Source organism: Scyliorhinus canicula, chromosome 3 (assembly GCF_902713615.1).
Source record: "Scyliorhinus canicula chromosome 3, sScyCan1.1, whole genome shotgun sequence".
NCBI classification, from domain to species: domain Eukaryota; kingdom Metazoa; phylum Chordata; class Chondrichthyes; order Carcharhiniformes; family Scyliorhinidae; genus Scyliorhinus; species Scyliorhinus canicula.
Genome location: NC_052148.1, coordinates 40,935,516 through 40,955,339, shown reverse-complemented (window position 1 = coordinate 40,955,339; position 19,824 = coordinate 40,935,516). Strand labels below are relative to the sequence as shown.

The following is a 19,824-nucleotide window of genomic DNA, read 5'->3' as shown; positions in this document are numbered from 1 at the left end:
AAAGAGGAATCTAAAGAGTCTGAAAGTGACTAAAACAATGTAACTCACCCATCATTTGAAAGATGACTTCAGAATATTCACTAACAATTTTCCTAGGAGTTAATGTACAAGATGGTTAGCCTTCAAAAGATTTAAATGAGTTTCCAATGTGTAAAGTCACAAGAAATACATGAAAAAATATGTTTCCTTACTTCATTTCTGCACACTGTGCTAGGCTTTCTTCATACTTCTGTTTCCATTCCAAAGTTATGGTTTTCTGACAAGTAACCTATGACATTTTTTAAGCAATTGAATCCAAATGTCAGAAACCAGTTTACAAAACACAAGAACATATGCGAAAATGTTTCAACCTGCTACAGCAAGTGAAACTTGCCAAGCATCCCAAATAAATTACAGTCATACTCAAAGCAATGAATGCAGAGATGTGCAACTTCCCAAAGGATCACATTTTCCCACCCAGTGTGAAGAAAGGTATTTGGAAATGCAATGAGAAGGAGGTAGAATCACGACCCATCAATCATTTTTCAAAACTGTTCCATTATTCAGCAAGATCTTAATTTATCTGCGACCTAACCCATATAGTTTAGCCAATGGTCTTGAGGGATATGGAGCAAACAAATATCAACATCAAGTTTCAAAATTCAGTTGATCGGATATCAACTGTTATTTGGGGAATGTGAAGTGTTTCCTAATATCACTCCTGAAAAGTCTAATTAAAAAAAAAAATTTTTTTAAAAAGACTATTCCACCTAGATCTAGACCCCAACTAGAAAATAATAATTTCCCTTCGCCATTTACAATCATCCCCAATATCTTCAACTGCAGTTAAATAGTCATCCCTCAACTTTCTAAATTCTAGCGCAAGCTACAAGACAACATTAGGCAACTTCTAACTCCATAGTCAGGAAGGGCAGACAGAAGAATTGCAAGATATAGGATTCTCATCCTGACACACTGGGCTGAATCACAAGGTTGCGAGTTCATTGTGACATAGGCTTGAGCTTATTCAAAACGGATGCTATATTTCCAGCCGTGCTTTAGAGAGATGTTAAAACTGTGGATCATGTGGTGACTAACTTAACCATTAAAACAGGACAAGATTTCCCATGCTCACCAAGGTAAAGAAAGTAAAACTCGTTCAAAAATAGTTAAGAGCAGAAAAATTCAATACCCTGATCCCATCTCCTCTTCCTTCCCTCTTTAGGTCAGTGTGAATGAGGTGATGGTAAACAATATAGCCAAAGTACTAGTGAAAAATCTGGATTATGAAATGTCAGGGCTTAGGCTCAACAAAAAACTCCATTGGCACCAAATAATACAACCAAAGCCAATACTGGTGAACTGCTAGACAGAAATATTAAATGGTTACTTTGCCAGTGTCTTCTTTTCAGTTCAGCTGTCATTAAAAGAATGACCAGACCACAGCAATGTGACAGACTGTCAAAAACCCTTTGAATTGGTTTAGCATGCCACTTGCAAGGGAAATTAGGATGGGCAATAAATGCTGGCCTTTACCGATGACCCAAAATCTCCCATGAAAGAGTTAAAGAAATAACATGTATAAGTCCCCAAATAAAAAAAGTGCGCAGGGCTGTTAATGCAAAGTTGAACATTAATTTTATTCATTCCTAGGTTTGTCAGCATTATTGCTCATCCCCCATTATGCTTGAGGTGGTGGTGACATCCCTTCTCAAATTCTTCCACAGTACGACGTCTTACAACACCAGGTTTTAGTCCAACAAGCTTGTTTCGAAAATCACTAGCTTTTGCAGCACTGCTCCTTCCTCAGGTGATCCAGTCCATATGGATTATATACAAGTGCTTGTTAGGCCATTTGATTCAACCACTTGGCTAGGTATTTGAAGTCAGGCAAGCCAAAGAGGCAAGGGAAGTAGGTTCCCCAATTAGTGAATTATAAAAATGATTTAAAATTTAAAAAAAAAAAAATCTAGTTTTGGTTACTAATAAGTCCAAAGAAGCATTTCACTCATTCCAGATTTAATTAAATTTAAATTCCCAAGTGCTGCAGTGAGATCTGAACCATTATCTAGATTAGCCCTGGTCTGCACATTACTACTATAGTAACAGCCAGTATTCTAGAATATCTCCAGGAAATGAGATAGGGCAGGGCAATCTAATTAAATCCTCACATCGAGAATGACAAAAATGGACTGAAAACTGGGTCTTTGCCTCAGAATGCTGGCTCAAGTATTTAATAATTACAGTTGGCAAAGCCATCCAGACTAGAAATGTTAGCTCCCTTCTCTCTCTCGCCACAGATGCAGCAGACCTGCTGAAATTGTTCAGTATTTTCTGTTTGTTTAAAATACAGATGGATTAAACTCTGCATGTGAACAGACCATTTGAACTTTGGGGTGGGGGTGGGAGGTGGTAATGCACAGATGCCAGAAAGCTTTCCTTTTACATCGAGCTGAGATGGTTGGAATAAGAGTGTGCAGATTTGTTGCAACAGTTAATAAGAAAGAGTCCTTCGCTGTATCTCATGGATCTCAAAAAGAGTTAGAATGGAATTTCCCCAATCGTGAGCTGGTGTTATCTCGTCTAAACAGTGAACCCAGCTTGTTCAAATTCTCACAAAATATTTTAAAAATCAAACGTTGCTGTGAAGAACAATATGTTGCCAAAGCTTTTTGTCCAGCACCCAGGACAAAATGCAAGAAAGCAAATACCAAGTAATCACAATCTATACCATAGGAGAAAAGGATGCAGATTGGCAGAGGTATTGCCCTGGGGAAAGGAACGGGGAACAAGTTTAAGTAATGCAAAAGCAGCCCATGGCTTGTTGGAAGTAATTCTGTGATTTGGCAATGAACAATCCTGTATGCTAATAGTTACACTAACTAATTTAACAAATTGGTTGAGCTGGTAGAATAATTCATTTACACTTGCGAGAAGCGACATACATTCACAGGGATCGGTTCTCTGCAAATGGCAAGGCTTGGCAGAGTTGGCCTGCCAACCAATCAGCACCCCTTTTCTCATGTGGTACAAATTGCATTTAAAATTCGATATTCCTCCATTTGTCATGATAAGTGCAAGACAAAGAGCTTCAACATATCTTTCCAGTGATATGCCTTACTTCCAAAGAGCAAGGTGTCTGTTTTAGATAAAAACTACAAAAACCTTCAGTCTTGGAAACAGGGAACCATGACAAAGTACTTGATACTTGCCTCTTCCTTTACAGCCAAAATTGCAGCATCCATGTCCTTCTGGCTGTATTTTAGCACTTCAATAATGGCATCTTCAGTAAGAACGGAAACAAAATCAGCTCCTGGATTGATAGTGGGTTGCAGGTCAGGGATCAAGGTATGAATATCCTAAAAAGAAAGACTTGCAGTAAGAAACTGCACACTGATTCACAACATCCCTTTTGTTAGTAATTAGGATCCAAATTTTAATACCATTAACAAGATAAATATTTACTCCCCCTTCTACTGGGGCTTAGCTAATTGGAAAGTTGCTCATTTATGTTGCAAAAATCTTGTGAAAATGGGCAAGAAACAATGCAACTTCTCTTTTCATGGAATGTGGGAATCACTTTCAGGGGCATTGCCCACCTCCAATTGCCCTTGAACAAAATGGCTTACTAAGCATTTCAGACAGCAGTTGAGCCAGTCACACATAGGCCAGCTGTTAGAGTTTCTTCCCAAAGTCAGTGAATCAGACAAGTTTTTAAATAAACAATCGCAATAGTTGTCGTGGTCATTACCGAGATGAGCTCCAATTCCAGATTTATTAACTGAAATTAAATTCCACCAACTTCCATTATGGGATGGAGTCCATGTCCCCAGACCACAGCCTAGGCCTCTGGACTAGTAATCCAGTGACATTGCTATGACACCGTTGACTTGTCAATTAAAAAACAATTTTCACTGTTAGTGCTCCACAAACAGAGGAACAACTCATGAGTAAACAGCATGCCTTACGAGAAAAGCAGCAAAATCAGAGTAGGTTTCAAGGATAGGGGTAAATGCGAATAAACAAGTCAGCTGTGTGCAGCAGTTTGCCCTCTGCCAGGAGGCTAGTTAAATTTCCATTGAGAACAAAATCTAGACATATGCTCAAGTGCACGATTGGGGGAATGACTGTTGCACTGTAAAAAGGCATTAAACCAAGGCTCCATCTTCCCATGGGAAGATGAAAAAGTACTTGCACATCAACAAAAATTGGATAATGAAGCTACTTACAAGCATTTCTTCTGGTTGCTCAGCATGCTGATTAGGTCTGGTTTCAAGATCCCGAAGGGTAGAACTGGAAATAAACAAAAAATTCATATAGAAAAATGTTTGTGATATTTTCAAATTTAGATGACTTCCCAATTTTTTTAAATTTTAGAGTACCCAATTACCTTTTTCCAATTAAGGATGGCCAATCAACCTACCCTGCACATCTTTGGGTTGTGAGGGCAAAACCCACACAAACACAGGGAGAATGTGCAAACTTCACAGACAGTGGCCCAGAGCCAGGATCAAACCTGGGACCTTGGTGCCATGAGGCAGCAGTGCTAACCACTGCCGTGCTGCCCTGATGACTTCCCAAATTTAAGCATCATCTCTAACATCCACATTCAGAATCAAGTATATCAGATATTATTCCTGTTAATCAATCATCTAAAAAGGAAGACTTTTCTTTCCTTAACTGGCTGCAAAAGTAACAAAAAACTGGTGAAAATACTGCATGCTATAGGAGTGGAGTGGACCAAAATTCTATTAGTTACAAAATGTCAGTGATCATCTCCCATCTGAAACTTTAGCGGGGTTCAAAACAATTAAGTCCTGAATATTGTGGATTTGGATATCTAAGAAGATTCTAAATTTTCCAAACAATGCATAGCTACTGCTATACTGACTAGGCACAAGTAATAATAGGATTGAAGAAATTAAACAATTTACCAATCAGGTGCCTGGTTAGTTAAACCAGAATTAGTCTCCATGTGTCTGAGTGGGCTTTCTCTCAGAAGAGGATCAAACTTCAGGTAGAGGGATTGCTTTCTCAAAGCAGATGCATGGAACTGAAAATAAAAAAAGACTGCATTCAATTCAGTGTTTGATGTTTTAAAAGCAATGTTCACTTTTAAAGCATTTTCTTGTGCCCCTCACCAATGAGGGACAAAATACAGAAGAAATGTTATCTTAAATGCTTGACAAGACGACATCAGGCAACTGCACTTGGGACCATTCTGGTCACGAACCTCCAAGATGTATGCCACTACTGGCCCACCCAAGTGAACAGCAGTTACCAATACTTTGGCTGGCTGTGAGGAAGACAGTTGTTCGTTTTTGTTTGTGGGTGGGTGGGGATTTGCAATTTGCCTTACTAAATGTTACAAGCCTCCCCGAACAGGTGCCGGAATGTGGCGACTAGGGGCTTTGCACAGTAACTTAATTTGAAGTTTACTTGTGACAATAAGTGATTTTCATTTCATTTTCAAGACTGGTCTAGAACAAGAGGAAACACCAGGGTTGATTGAAGCATTTAATGCAGGGTTCAATTATTTTGCCAAATGGTGCACAAGCAATCATAAAACAGCAATTCAACACACCCATATCTAACACCTTTCCAGTACTTCTTTCCTTTGTCTAGCAACAAAAACTGTTAGAACTGAATATGGCATCAATAGTTGAAGTGAAAACTTTAGGAAAGCAAGTTTTACAATCAGTAGTCAGAATGACAGCTATATAAAGTTCCAAGTGGAAAGAAATACAATATACATGCAATTTAAAGCAGCTTTAACAGACAATGACAGACATACCGTACTGTTATCCAACATTCAATGAATATCCAACATTCAACGAGAAGGTCAGATACTGCTCAGCTATGCATCATGATTTCAGTAATTACTGGAGCATGCATTTTAACATGTACAACTGACAAAAACAGAACCAAGTCTTAAATCTCAAAAACTAAGCCAGTCTTTATACTTACTAAAGAGTGGCCAAACTGCTCCAGGTAATCAATTTCTATTGGTTGATTAAATGCTGCAACTGTAACAAAATGGATCAAAATTTTAAAGCATGGAAAATAAATTCAATCTCCAGTTGCGCATTGAATTCAGCTTAAATATCTCAAAAAGATGGGATCAGTAAAAATGAACAAGAAGTGGTCATAAAAGCTTATATTGCTATTCTTGTCTTGTCTGGCCTGGCTGTGCAACTCCCCAATGTGGCAGATTCCACGCACCCCCTCCCTGCAAAGAATTGCTGAGTTCTGGCAATATGGCACCCCTTATCTGAAGCGTGTGTGGTCGCTTGGTTTGTGGCATAAACAATATGGCCTCGCAGAGGAAGCTGCTGGCCGAACCTTCCCTCAATTTGCAACAGGCAGTCCAAATTGCTCTGTGTGAAAGGTCAGAACAAGGGGTGTAGGAGATGCAAGGAATGGAGGTGAATGCCTCAAGGGCACACTCCTTGTCATCTTGCCCTGGACAGGACAGCATATAGGCCCGACCCAGTGGCCGAACAACAACTCTTTTCTGCACAGTCTTCCCCATAGTCCAGAGAGGGGGGAGCAATCTGCTTCCCCCTCCTACACCTCAGTACGAGCTACTCCAGTGACGAGGGCACAGAGCTTCTTCCCAATTGGAGGAGCTCCCCACAGAATATAAACCAGTTTGATGAAGAAAAGCCAACTTACTTTGGTCGGCAGGCCTGAATTCTTCAGCTTCATCTTCAATGATACCGTTACGGAATGCTGAGGATCCTGGCTCAGAATAGCCAAAGTCAATAACATCCAGTGTTTCTGCATCAGTCATAGTTGATGGTACTCTGGCATCAGCAATTAGCCTTTCTAAACCAGATGCCAGCATAGACTCAGCAGTAGGTGAAGGGACACAATCCTAAGAGAATAAACGTTTGTAAAATCATAACTGTCAATTATCTTCAGATGCCACATGTAATCCATTTGTAGGACACTAATTTTTATAAACTAATTGACAAACTTTAAAAAAAACTCAGTCAAGTAGTCAGTTTAAAATAGTTTGATCAGAAGGTCATAAGAGGTCTACAGCACAAAAAAGGCCCTTCGGTCCAGTCAAAAACAACCTAACTATTCAAATCCTATTTCCCACTTGGCCCATAGCTTTCATGCCTTGGCATTGCAAATGCACATCTAAATATTATGAGGGTCTGTCTCCACCAACCTCTCAGGTAGAGAGTTGTAGGCAGCTGGCTTTGTCTCCATGTTCATAAAAAGTCCTCAATGTCTGGCAGAGCTGGTGCACTGCTTTCCTGCTGGAGAGCAGTTCGAAGTCCATTTGCAACGCGTTCCTCTCTGCCAGCAGATCTACAGCTGGGGTCGTGAAGTTATCGCAGATCGACCTCAAGTCAGCCAGCTGTTGCTTGGCCGTCCTCGCCTCCATCTTTGCGTGCTTGGAATGCAATTCTCGCTCTTCTCCCCTCCGCTCCCCCCCATCACCACCTAAAGAGTGGTGGAGGGCAACACCTGCCCATTCTACTTTTTGGTTACATGCCAGTCTATCGTGACTCCCGAACACAAAATGCCTCGTCGGCAAGGAGGGCCATGTCCAGCCTCACTTTAAAAAAACAGGATCAGGAGGCCATTCAGCCCGCTCCGCCATTCATTATTATCCAACTCAATAGGCATTATCCAACTCATTAGACTAATCCTGCTTTCCCCCATATTCTTGGATTCCCTTCATCCTTAGTGGTATATCTAACAACTTCTTGAAACCATACAATGTTTTGGACTCACCTACTCCCTGTGCTAATGAATTCCACAGGCTCACCACTCAGTGAAGAAATTGTTCCTCATCTCAGTCCTAAATGGTATGCCCCATATCCTCAGACTGTGATCCCTGGTTCTGGACACCTACCATTGGAAACATCCTTCTTGCATCTACCCTGTCCAGTCAGAATTTTATAGATTTTTATGCGATCCCTCCACCATATTCTTCTGAACTCCAATGAATACAATTCTAACCGATTCAATATCTCCTTGTAAGTCAGTCCTGCCATCCCTGGAATCAGTCTGGTAAACCTTCGCTGCACTCCCTCTATAGTTAGAACATCCTTCCTCAGATAAGGAGACAAAAACTGCACACAATATTCCAGGTGTGACCTCCCCAAAGCCCTGTATAGTTGCAGCAAGACATCCCAGCTCCTCTACTTGAATGCTCTCGCAAATGAAGGCCAGCATATCATTTGCCTTCTTTACTATCTGCTGCACCTGCATGCTTACCTTCAGTGACTGGTGTAGGAGGACACCCAGGTCTAACTGCATGTTTCCGTCTCCTAATTCATGGCCATTTTGATAGTAGTCTGCCTTCTTATTTTTGCTACCAAAGTGGATAACCTTACATTTATCCAAATTCTACTGCATCTGCCATTCATTTGCCCACTTACTCAACTTGTCCAAATCCACTGCACAATCTCTGCACCCTCTGACAATGTGGTGCCACCTGCAAATTTGGAGATATTACATTTTGTTCCCTCATCTGAATATTTGTATTGTGAATAGTTGGGGTCCCAGCACCGATCCTGGAGGCTCCATGCAAGGTGTGGACCCCTGAGTCGAAGGATCCACTGTTCCCATCTGCCCCTTGAAGGAGTTCAGTTCTTTCACCATATTAGTTTCCCCAGATTTGGGGTTTGACCTGTCCATTCCTGGGTCCTGTAAACCATTTGCCTTCACAGCTGGTGCTAATGCCCATGCACAAACTCATCCACCTTGGTTGGTGCGGTGAAGCAGAATTCCTTCCCCTGGAAGGTTACCCACAGTTTGGCCGGGTGCAGCATGCAAAAACCACATCCCATTCTTGTAAGGACCACCATGTAAATTCAGTGCTGCACTTGGCCAGGTCTGCCCCAATGTCCTGGTAGACACAGATTGGATGTCCTGCCCACTGGCAGGACCATGCGCTTTGCCCAGTTCAGGATCGTCTCCTGATCTTTGTATCAGCGCAGCTTCACTATTACGACCCTTGGCTGCTCAGCTGGAGTTACCTGTGGGCTGTCTCTATCTCCGGGTTTTGGGAATGCTCTTCCTTTCCAACCAGGTTACGCAGCTGGGCCACTTAGTCTGTGGGGATCCTGCCCTCTAGCAGGGAGAGCAGACCCATAAGAGGGGTTCTGGCAGTGCAACAGGTTCTCCTGGTCTTCCAACCTCCCCTTAAATGGCCCTTGCGATGCTGCCGTCGAGGACAGTGGGTAGGGTGGGCTCAACATGTTTGGCAGGCTATTATGTTATGTTAAAAATCAAAAGCAGATTTTGAGTTCCCGGAGGAGAGCATCCTTCCCTGCGTCTATTCTGCATGTCTGCTCTGCACGCCCCCCTCACTGGAAATCACTTCTCATTCTTCGAACTCCCAATGAGTACAGACAGAGGTTGCTCATCCTCTCTTCATAAAACACCTTCATTCTAGGAAAAAAAAAATCAGCCTAGAGAAACTCCTCTCAAATGCTTCTAATGAGAATATATCCCTCAAGGGGACCAGAACTGTACATAGTACTACAGTACAGTATTATCGGTGTCTTTTACCGTTGTAGCAGTTCTTCCTCTATCTCCTTGGATTAAATGCCAACATTCCATTTGCCTTCCTAATTACTTGCTGTACATATACAATACTAAAATGATTCTTGTAGCATACCAAATCCTTCTGTACTACAGCATGCAGTATTCTCCATTTAAAAAATACTCTGCTTTTCAGTCTTCCTATCAAAATGGACAACCTCACATTTATCCACATTACACTATCAATCAATTTTTTGCACCCTCAGCCTACATCTCTTTGCAGAGTTTGCAACTTTTATTGTTAGCAAACTTGGCTGCACTACAGTCAGTCCCTTCAACCAGTCATGAATATAAATGGTGACTAGTTGAGGCCCCAGCACTGATCCCGGTGACACTCGTTTACAGTTTGCCGTGCATTATCACACTTCAATCCTCAAAGCTGCAGGGTGGGACACCAGGGGTGAGATTCAGAATTTTAACCCACCTGTGATAAAGTTGATGCTGAGACTTCCATCATAGGTTTAACTTTACAAGTGTTCCTGCGAATGTTGAGGTGAAGAAGTTTAGAATCAAAGCAACAGTCAGTTTGATAAGCTCAAAACCTGGAGATTTTCATTTTCGGGATGAGAACATGGCCATAACAGTTATATTCACAACACAAAAGGGGAAATTTAGCCATAAGCAAAGCGAGAGCAAAGGGAAATCTATTTTGACACTTGGCCTCTGATGAGCCATCAATTGAACGCGAGACGAGTTGCTGTACAAAAGTTAGGCTTTAATAAGCTAGAACTTAGCCCTGCGGTCGACTACAATAAATGGACGACCGCCAGGCGTTCTGACTATTTATACCTCGGTATGGAGGAGTGGTTAACTCAGCCTCGCGACCAATCGGAGAGCCGTCACATGACTGGTCTCAACCAATCGGTCGAGAGGCACATGACCGACCAGGGCCAATGGTAAGCCGGTGTTTTGCACCAATGGCAGACAGCTATGCAAATCATACCACCACAGCCTCATGCATGGCCACAATAAAAATTACAACATTTGGGACTCTTTTTTGCAAGGTGATAGCTTAACTCTGGAACAGAAATTTACTGGAAATTCTTTCCTCTTTCCAAAAGAGGAAAAACAAGGTTAACATTTGCAAATTGGTAGCAAAACTCATACAGAAAGGCGTGGGGTGGATGGAAAAAGAGATGGGAAGTGAACATATTACTTCTTGCTATTCCAAATCTAGACCACCGTAGTCAGGATTAATTCTTTTCCTCATGGTTTTAACTGGGAGAGCATTTGTTTACTTTGAACAATTGTAGAAAACAGCATTTCAAAAGATATTCCACCGTAAACATTGTTACAGGTCAACAAGGGAGAGCAGTGGTAAAGTGTTAATCTTTGGGTTAGTCAGCCAAAGGCCCATGTTTGAATACCATGGCAGGCAGCTGGTGAAATTCTGGAATTTAAAAAAAAAAACAGGTAATCTAATAACACCCATCTGGTTAACTAATGTGTTTTGGAGAAGGAAGTCTGCCGACACGTGACAATGCTGGTGTTGCCAGTGGCACCAATATCCCATGAAAGAATTAAAAAAAACTAACAAAAATATCTTTATTCCTTCTCCAAATGCATATGGATTAGAATAGAATGAATTGGGCGGCATGTGGCACAGTGGTTAGCACTGCTGCTTCACGGCACTGAGGTCCCAGCTCTGGGTCACTGCCCGTGTGGAGTTTGCACATCTCCCCGATGCCCAGGGCCCCAATTTATTTGGGGATTGGCAAGATCAACATTCCATATGTTCTCTGGAATAGGTGGCAGTAGTGCTCAGATGTTTGTAGCAAGTTGTGCTCGGATATTTTGCAGTCTGGTTGTCAATTGGTAGCTCTAGGGTTTGACTCAGTGACGAGGAAGGAACAGTAATTCAGTCAAGTTGTTCTGACATTACTCAAATGCTATTAGAAATACAGCCCTCTATCTTAAGTCAGTCTCACAAAACAGATAGAGATGCTAAACAGGCATCAATTGCTATGATTATGGACTCCCTAAGACTGTTTAAATAAGTGTGCAGGCAAGGCAAAATTAGAATACCATGTTTGCCATACAGTTCACATGGTTAAAATGCCTCTACAGCCACAAAGGATGTGTTGGTCTCCATTCCCAATATTAGGCCACAAGGCCTACTTGAGGTGGAGAATTCCAATGAAGCAGAAGGAAAATGCAAGTGTGCAGTTTAGGATTGGATACCCATCTACAAAATATGCAGATATGAATAATTTCAAAGCAGGTTCAGTAGAGAAAAAACTTGCATGATCAAATGAGGATTGCAGTATATGGACTAGTCGTCCAGAGGCTAAGCCAAATGCTTCAGAGACAGCAGTTTAAAAAGGTCACCATAACAGCGAGAGCAAGTTAATAAATACTTCAAGTAGTCTTGACAATAAAAGCCATCTGGTTCAGTGATATTCCTTGGAAATCAGCTGATTTTACCCTGCCTGGCTTACATGGGACTCAGATCCATAAGTGTGGTTGATGAGGAGCATGATCATACCCATTTGTCTGCAATGGCTAAGTGACCATGAATATTCAAGGGTATGAACATTTCTGGAAGGATGGGAAGAAAGAGGTAGCTCTGTTAATAAAGGGAGAGATAGTACAGTAATGTGAAACAGACAGCATGGGTAGCATACGGTTAGCACTGTTTCTTCACAGCACCAGGGTCCCAGGTTAGATTCCCGGCTTGGGTCACTGTGCGGCATCTGAATTTACTATGTCAGCGTGGGTTTCTCCCCGGTGCTACAGATTCCTTCCACCACAAGTCCCAAAAGACATGCTTGTTGGGTGAATTGGACACCTGAATTCTCTGTGCACCCGAACAGTGCCGGAATGTTGAGACTGGGGATGTTTCACAGTAACTTCAGTGCAGTGTTTAATGCAAGCCTACTTGTGACAATAAAAGATTAAAATTAAAATGCAGAATCAATTTGGGCAGAGATAGGGAATAAAAATCACTGATGGGAGTGGTTTCTAGGTCCTGTGGGACAGTATAAATCAGGAAATAATGGGTGCTTGCAAGTGCATACAATAACTACTAGGTGATTTTAATCTTCATATAGAACATAGAACAGTACAGCACAGAACAGGCCCTTCGGCCCTCGATGTTTTGCCGAGCAATGATCACCCTACTCAAACCCACGTATCCACCCTATACCCGTAACCCAATAACCCCCCCTTAACCTTACTTTTTAGGACACTACGGGCAATTTAGCATGGCCAATCCACCTAACCTGCACATCTTTGGACTGTGGGAGGAAACCGGAGCACCCGGAGGAAACCCACGCACACACGGGGAGGACGTGCAGACTCCACACAGACAGTGACCCAGCCGGGAATCGAACCTGGGACCCTGGAGCTGTGAAGCATTTATGCTAACCACCATGCTACCGTGTTGCCCCATGTAGATCAGAAATGAAAGTGGCAAAGGCTGCCTGGAGTGTAATGGAAACAGTTGCTGAGAATATGTGCTGCAGCTAACCAGGGAACAGGTTGAGCAAGTGGGCAAAATAGCAGTAATAGGGAAATGGAGAGGTTGCCCACTACGCCGGAAGAGTAGAAAGGCAGATTATTTAAATAGAAATACGGCACAGAATTTTGCAGCACAGAATTCTGCAGCACATTAGAACTCTGGGTGTCTTGGATACGAATCACCATGCCGGTACTGCAACTGGAATGGTGGCCTTTATTGAAAAGAAAATGACTGGAAAAAGTAGGAGTCTTGCTACAATTGTAGAGGGCATCAGCAAGACTTCACATTGAGCACTAGGAACAACTTTGGTCTCCTTACCAGCAGTGCACTTGTATTGAAAGCAGTTCAAAAGAATGTTCACTAGGTTGATCCTCAGGATGAAGGAACTACCTGACCAGGTGGGGTCTATACTCATTGAGAGTATAGAAGAATGAGGTAAATCTTATTGAAACAAAGATTGTGGAAGCTTGATAGGGTAGATATGGTGGTGATGTTGTCCAGCATGGGGAGAGGGAGCGCAATGTAAAAATAAGTCGTCTACCATTTTGAGAGAGATGAGGAGTTTCTCGTCCTGGTCAGTATCTGGGATTCTGTGCACTGGAGTCACAAGACAGATTTTTGATCGATTAGAGGGATGAAGGGGAAAGAAAAAAAAGATGTGGAGTTTAAGTAACAATCAGATGAGCCTTGATCTTATTCAATGGTGAGCATGCTCCAGGGGCTGAATAGCCCATTATGTTATTATGGTCTCGACACCCTGGCAAGGCAAATCACTTGGTTGTATCAAAGTGCTACAGGGAAAAAGAATGTTGCGGTGCATGGAGTTCAGTGGTTCAATGAAACTCACTGCCACCTTCAAAAGGCAATGAATGCTGGTTTTGTCTGCAATCTCATATTCCCTGAAAAATGCAATAGTAACCATTACCTTCCAATGGAGAGCGCAAACTGGGACAAGGCCAAGAAGAAAGCCAACTTTACATCCTGCAGAATGTATTTAAAATTTTGAAGGTATCTGACCTGCTGCAAAGAGTGAAATGTGTTTCAGCTTCATTATTTTACGGAACTTTCTTTTTCCAGGATTTAATTTAATGTTCATTGCTAGATCAAACTGTAGGAACTGGGCATTAAAGAGGAGAAACATATTTGCATATTTAGATTTATCTACTCACTTTTTGGAAGGTTGCTTGATAGCCATAGTAGGAACACCATTACAGTTGATTGTCTGAGCAAAGCTTGTTGGCTTCTGTACCTCATCAGTCTCTTTTACAGCAGGATCCACACTTTCTATTGTAGTTGGATACGGTCCATCAGAATTGGCTCCTGGCAGTTCATTTGAACTGAGAAAATCACCAATTTTAGGGTCTTCATCTGACCTTTGTACCTCACCCATTTCCTTTTCAATAGGATCAACATTTTCTACTGGATCTGATGTACACAGTTCATCAGAATTGGTTGCTGAGCTTGCTGGCTTCTGTACCTCATCTGTCTCTCTTACAGCAGGCTCCACACATTCTATTGTATTTGGATACTGTCCATCAGAATTGGCTCCTGGCAGTTCATTTGAACTGAGCAAATCACCAATTTTAGGGTCTTCATCTGACCTTTGTACCTCACCCATTTCCTTTTCAATAGGATTAGGATCAACATTTTCGACTGGATCTGATGTACACAGTCCATCAGAATTGGTTGCTGGTAGTTTAGCTGAACAGGGAGAATTACCAATTTTAGAACCTCCACCAAAGGGATTAAAATTCACATCATCCAGTTTGTCCCACTCGATGTTGTACTCCATCTTCGGGCCTAAAGCATCAGAATCCGTTTTCTCATTCTGCTTTATAGCTTCCTTAGTCTGTTTTTTGGATTTGCCACATACAGTCTTCTTTGCAGTGGTGGCTGGCTTCTTAAGCTGCAACTGACCTCCGGGTCTTTGCCCCAACATTTCTGGTGGGGGTTTCTCACATTTAACACAATTATCATTGAATTCAATCTCTAACCTCACTGGTTGCACTAGGTCAACATCCTTTGTATTTTGAGATGATTGATCATGCTCAGGCAGTGTACTTGGAAGCTTTGGCTCTCCTGTTTTCAAGCTGATAGAGTCTTTTGGGGGAAGTTGTGAAATTTGCACACTCTGACTTGTGCTGGGAGCCATCTTCTCATGACTGTCTTTCCCACAGTTGGATAAATTTGGTGATATGATCACCTCACAGTTCTGTTCAACATTGCTTGGACTTTCCACCAGTGGTGAAGGGACATCTTTTGATACATGGTCTGCATTGCTGTTGGAGGGAGTGATTTGGGATTGATTTGTAGTTTTCTTATGCAGTGCTTGGTCATTCACTGAGGAAATCTTTGAACATTGCTCCACACAGTCAAGTTTAGTGTTGCTCAATTTCTCTGCTGGGGAGTTTAAGATCTTGGACACACCCTGAAAAGGATTCATTGCATCAAGCATGTCAAAATCAAGTGTATATGTTCCTTTGGGTGAAATATGCTCCTCATCTTCATGACTGCCACCATTGGCAGTAGTTTGTTTGGCCTCTAACAATAGTAAAAATAAAATGACAATTTCAAAGTCAGCCACCATTATGCGATATCTAATTGTTCAGAAAAAAGTATGCAACTTAATCTCAAATGTATTTACTCCAAAATCCAACTATTGATTTTTTTTGCCAAATATCTAAAACAAAAGTTTGAAACCAGTCAAGAAGCAATTTTTATAGTACAACAGAAATGAAATCCATGTTAAGTAAATTGGAATGTGATGGAACAATAGGAAGCTTTTAAGAACTGGTTCAGGTACTGTCAGTCAATCGAAGTAGGTTGCTTTATCCTGGCTGGTGTAGAGGTTCCAGTGGTGTTGGAGCTACACTCATCCAGGCATGCGGACAGTTTCCATCACAGTTGGTCAAGTTCAGTTTCTGCTCAAGTGATGACTCCCAGGACAGATAGTGGGGGCTTCAGTAATGGTAATGCCATTGAATGTCATGAGAGATGGTTGGAGTCTCAGATATCCATTGCCTGATTTAATGCTACCCATGATTTGCTTAAAAATAGACATTGCTCCAGTATCGGAGGAGTTACTAATGGTGCAATCAGAAAGAGTCAACATCCCCACTTCTGCCCTTCTGATAGAAACAGTTGAAGACAGCTCAGCTTACAATAGTACCCAGAGAAATTCCTGTATGGCACCCAGAGACTGAGATGATGGACCTCAAGCAACAGGGTACGACTGCAAGCAGTGGAGATTTCTCCTCCATACCCATAATCAAATTGGACTGAAAACTTGACATATTTGATGCCAGTGCCCTCAAGATGAGTCACTCACTTGGCACTACTGGCAGAGGATTGTTGCAAGTGAGCCTCATCGATGGAAATGGTAGATGGAGTTCAATCCAGGCAAATGCAAGGTGATGCATGTTGGAAGATCAAATTCAAGAGCAGACTATATGGTCAATGGAAGGGTCTTGGGGAAAATTGATGTGCAGAGAGATCTGGGAGTTCAGGTCCATAAGATAAAGATGCATGGCATTAAGGGTAAAGTAGTAGCATGGATAGAGGATTGGTTAATTAATAGAAAGCAAAGAGTGGGGATTAATGAGTGTTTCTCTGGTTGGCAATCAGTAGCTAGTGGTGTCCCTCAGGGATCAGTGTTGGGCCCACAATTGTTCACAATTTACATAGATGATTTGGAGTTGGGTACCAAGGGCAATGTGTCCAAGTTTGCAGATGACACTAAGATGAGTGGTAAAGTGAAAAGTGCAGAGGATACTGGAAGTCTGCAGAGGGATTTGGATAGGTTAAGTGAATGGGCTAGGGTCTGGCAGATGGAATACAATGTTGACAAATGTGAGGTTATCCATTTTGTAGGAATAACAGCAAACGGGATTATTATTTAAACGATAAAATATTAAAGCATGCCGCTGTGCAGAGAGACTTGGGTGTGCTAGTGCACGAGTCACAGAAGGTTGGTTTACAGGTGATTAAGGCGGCAAATGGAATTTTGTCCTTCATTGCTAGAGGGATGGGGTTTAAGACTAGGAGGTTATGTTGCAATTGTATAAGGTGTTAGTGAGGCCACACCTGGAGTATTGTGTTCAGTTTTGGTCTCCTTACTTGAGAAAGGACATACTGGCACTGGAGGGTGTGCAGAGGAGATTCACTAGGTTAATCCCAGAGCTGAAGGGGTTGGATTATGAGGAGAGGTTGCGTAGACTGGGACTGTACTCATTGGAATTTAGAAGGATGAGGGGGGATCTTATAGAAACATTTAAAATTATGAAGGGAATAGATAGGATAGATGCGGGCAGGTGGTTTCCACTGGCGGGTGAAAGCAGAACTAGGGGACATAGCCTCAAAATAAGGGGAAGTAGATTTAGGACTGAGTTTAGGAGGAACTTCTTCACCCAAAGGGTTGTGAATCTATGGAATTCCTTGCCCAGTGAAGCAGTTGAGGCTCCTTCATTACATGTTTTTAAGGTAAAGATAGATAGTTTTTTGAAGAATAAAGGGATTAAGAGTTATGGTGTTCGGGCCGGAAAGTGGAGCTGAGTCCACAAAAGATCAGCCATGATCTCATTGAATGGCGGAGCAGGCTCGAGGGGCCAGATGGCCTACTCCTGCTCCTAGTTCTTATGTTCTTATGTTCCTCCTGACTGTATACCCTGTGTCACCATCTATGCTGGGTCTGACCTGTTGGTGGGATGGTGATGACCGGGACACAATCTGTACAGGTCAGGCTATTGCTCGACAGGTCTCCCAGATGTTAGCAAGGAGCGTGTAGGATCAATAAGGCTGGTTTTGGAGTCATCATTTCCAGTGCCTATGTCAATGTTGGGTATATCATCTGGTTTAATTCTTTATTGTAGTTTGATACAATAGATTGGCTTGCTTGGCCATTTCATAGGGCAATCGAGAGTCAACCAGGCCTCTGAATACAGGATTAGTCCCAGGGGACTGGAGGATTGCAAATGTGACGACGCTTAAGAAAGTGACAGACAGGTTAGATCAAAGATACAACAGAGGCCATTCAGCCCATCTACACCCCTCAGCTCCCTCTCTTCTAAATAAAACAACCACAGCCTATCCAATCTTTCCTCAATGCTGCAATAATCAAGGCCTGGCAACATTGTGGAAGGAGTGTGCACATGAAATTAATGCAGGCTATGTAAAAGAGATACTCGAGGAATGGGTTGTTGCATGATAGTCTGACAGGTTGAGTAAGTGGCTTAAGTGATATATGGAACAGAGGTTCGCAAGTAAAAAAGCCAGAAAGCTGTTTAAACACTGGTCTGGCATCAACTGGAGTACTATGTCGAACTCTTGGCACGGAATTTTTAGAAGGTTTAGAGGATGGAGAAAAGTTGAGAACGTTTTAGGGATAAAGAACTTCGTGTTTATAGATTGAAGCAGGCGCTGTTCAAGATTTAGTCAGTGCTCAAATTCATGAGGGGTCTAGACAGAAAACGGTTCTCATTGATAAAAAGGGTTGAGAAACAGGATACATGTTGAGCCAAATGTCAAAGGAACCACCACAGACATTGGGAGAACAACTTTAGGCAACAAGTGGTTAGGTTTGGAATGCATGGCCCAGGAGTGTGGCAGAGACAGATTCAATTGTAGCTATTCAAAAAAAAAAAAAAATTTGAATTAGTTAAGCATCTGAAGGAAAGAGATTTTGTAGGGCTACGACAAGTGCCGAACAATGCAAATAGCAGAAAGTCAGAAAGTTATGGGCTAAAAGACTTCCTATGTTGCAACTATTCCAAACCCAATAGTTTTGGAAATCACAAGACAATTCAGTTTACTATTCCTTTTCTCATGTGACTTGATTTCACAGATCTTGTGATGTAATGAAAATAGAGCTCTTAGTCAATGTATAATCATTTTTATCATTCCATGTAAATTTGAGCATGTTTACCTGTTTTCTCTGGTTGCAGATTAAAACCTAGAAAGTCAGAAGTACCTCCAGAATCTTCATGCCTGCAATTGAGACAGAATAGAATTAATTTTGTTTTTACTCAAGTTACATTTCAAACAAGGGGCAGCACGGTGGCACAGTGGTTGACACTGCTGCCTCACACAAGGACCCGGGTTCGATCCCTGTCCACATGGGAGTTTGCACATTCTCCCAGTGTCTGCGTGGGTCTCGCCTCCATAACTCAAAATGTGCAGGGTAGGTGGATTGGCCATGCTAAATTGTCCCTTAATTAGGAAAATAATAATTGGGTATTTTAAATTTTAAAAGTTATATTTCAAACAGAAGCACAGAAATAAATTCTAAAGGGATAGCAATAGGAAATTTAACTGCCTTGATAGTCTCCCTAGACCAGATGTTCCAGAGTGCTGAAGGTGATGAGTGATGTGTCCACCGACTTTCAAAACATTTACTGGATGCTGGAATGGTTCCTGCATAATGGAAAGTAGAAAATACAATCCCACTATTAAGAAAGGAAGGGGAGAAAACAGAGCCACAGATCTGTTAGTTTGACATCAGTAGCAGGGAAAATGCTAGAATCTATTACAAAGGATGTCGTAACTGACTGCTTAAAATTTGGCACAGTCAACATGGATTCAAGAATCAGAAATGTTTGATAAACTGAGTTTGAGGATGTTGGTATCATAGATAAAGGAGAACTAGTGGATTGGTGTATTTGGATTTTCAGAACTTAAATAAAAAAAGGTCCCCACAGGAGAAAAAAAATACTCGCACAAATTCAGAATTGGTTATTAATCATAGTCATGATGGCAGGCAGTTACTGTGGGCAGCACAAGGATCAGTGCTACGGCCACAATGTTCACAATCTATACATTTT

General features: G+C 41.8%; 1 protein-coding gene across 1 annotated transcript in view; it reads right to left on the bottom strand.

Moving 5' to 3' along the window:
• tacc3 (transforming, acidic coiled-coil containing protein 3) overlaps positions 1 to 19,824 on the bottom strand; it is a 49,278-nt gene that overhangs the window by 6,847 nt on the left and 22,607 nt on the right. The window contains exons 4-13 of the mRNA XM_038793353.1: positions 18,930 to 18,991; positions 14,179 to 15,550; positions 9,974 to 10,028; positions 6,655 to 6,856; positions 5,947 to 6,005; positions 4,914 to 5,032; positions 4,209 to 4,272; positions 3,192 to 3,338; positions 192 to 268; positions 49 to 92 (exon numbers count right to left, since the gene is read on the bottom strand). Of these exons, the coding sequence (XP_038649281.1) occupies positions 49 to 92; positions 192 to 268; positions 3,192 to 3,338; positions 4,209 to 4,272; positions 4,914 to 5,032; positions 5,947 to 6,005; positions 6,655 to 6,856; positions 9,974 to 10,028; positions 14,179 to 15,550; positions 18,930 to 18,991 (2,201 nt within the window). The remainder of the gene's footprint in view (positions 1 to 48; positions 93 to 191; positions 269 to 3,191; positions 3,339 to 4,208; positions 4,273 to 4,913; positions 5,033 to 5,946; positions 6,006 to 6,654; positions 6,857 to 9,973; positions 10,029 to 14,178; positions 15,551 to 18,929; positions 18,992 to 19,824) is intronic.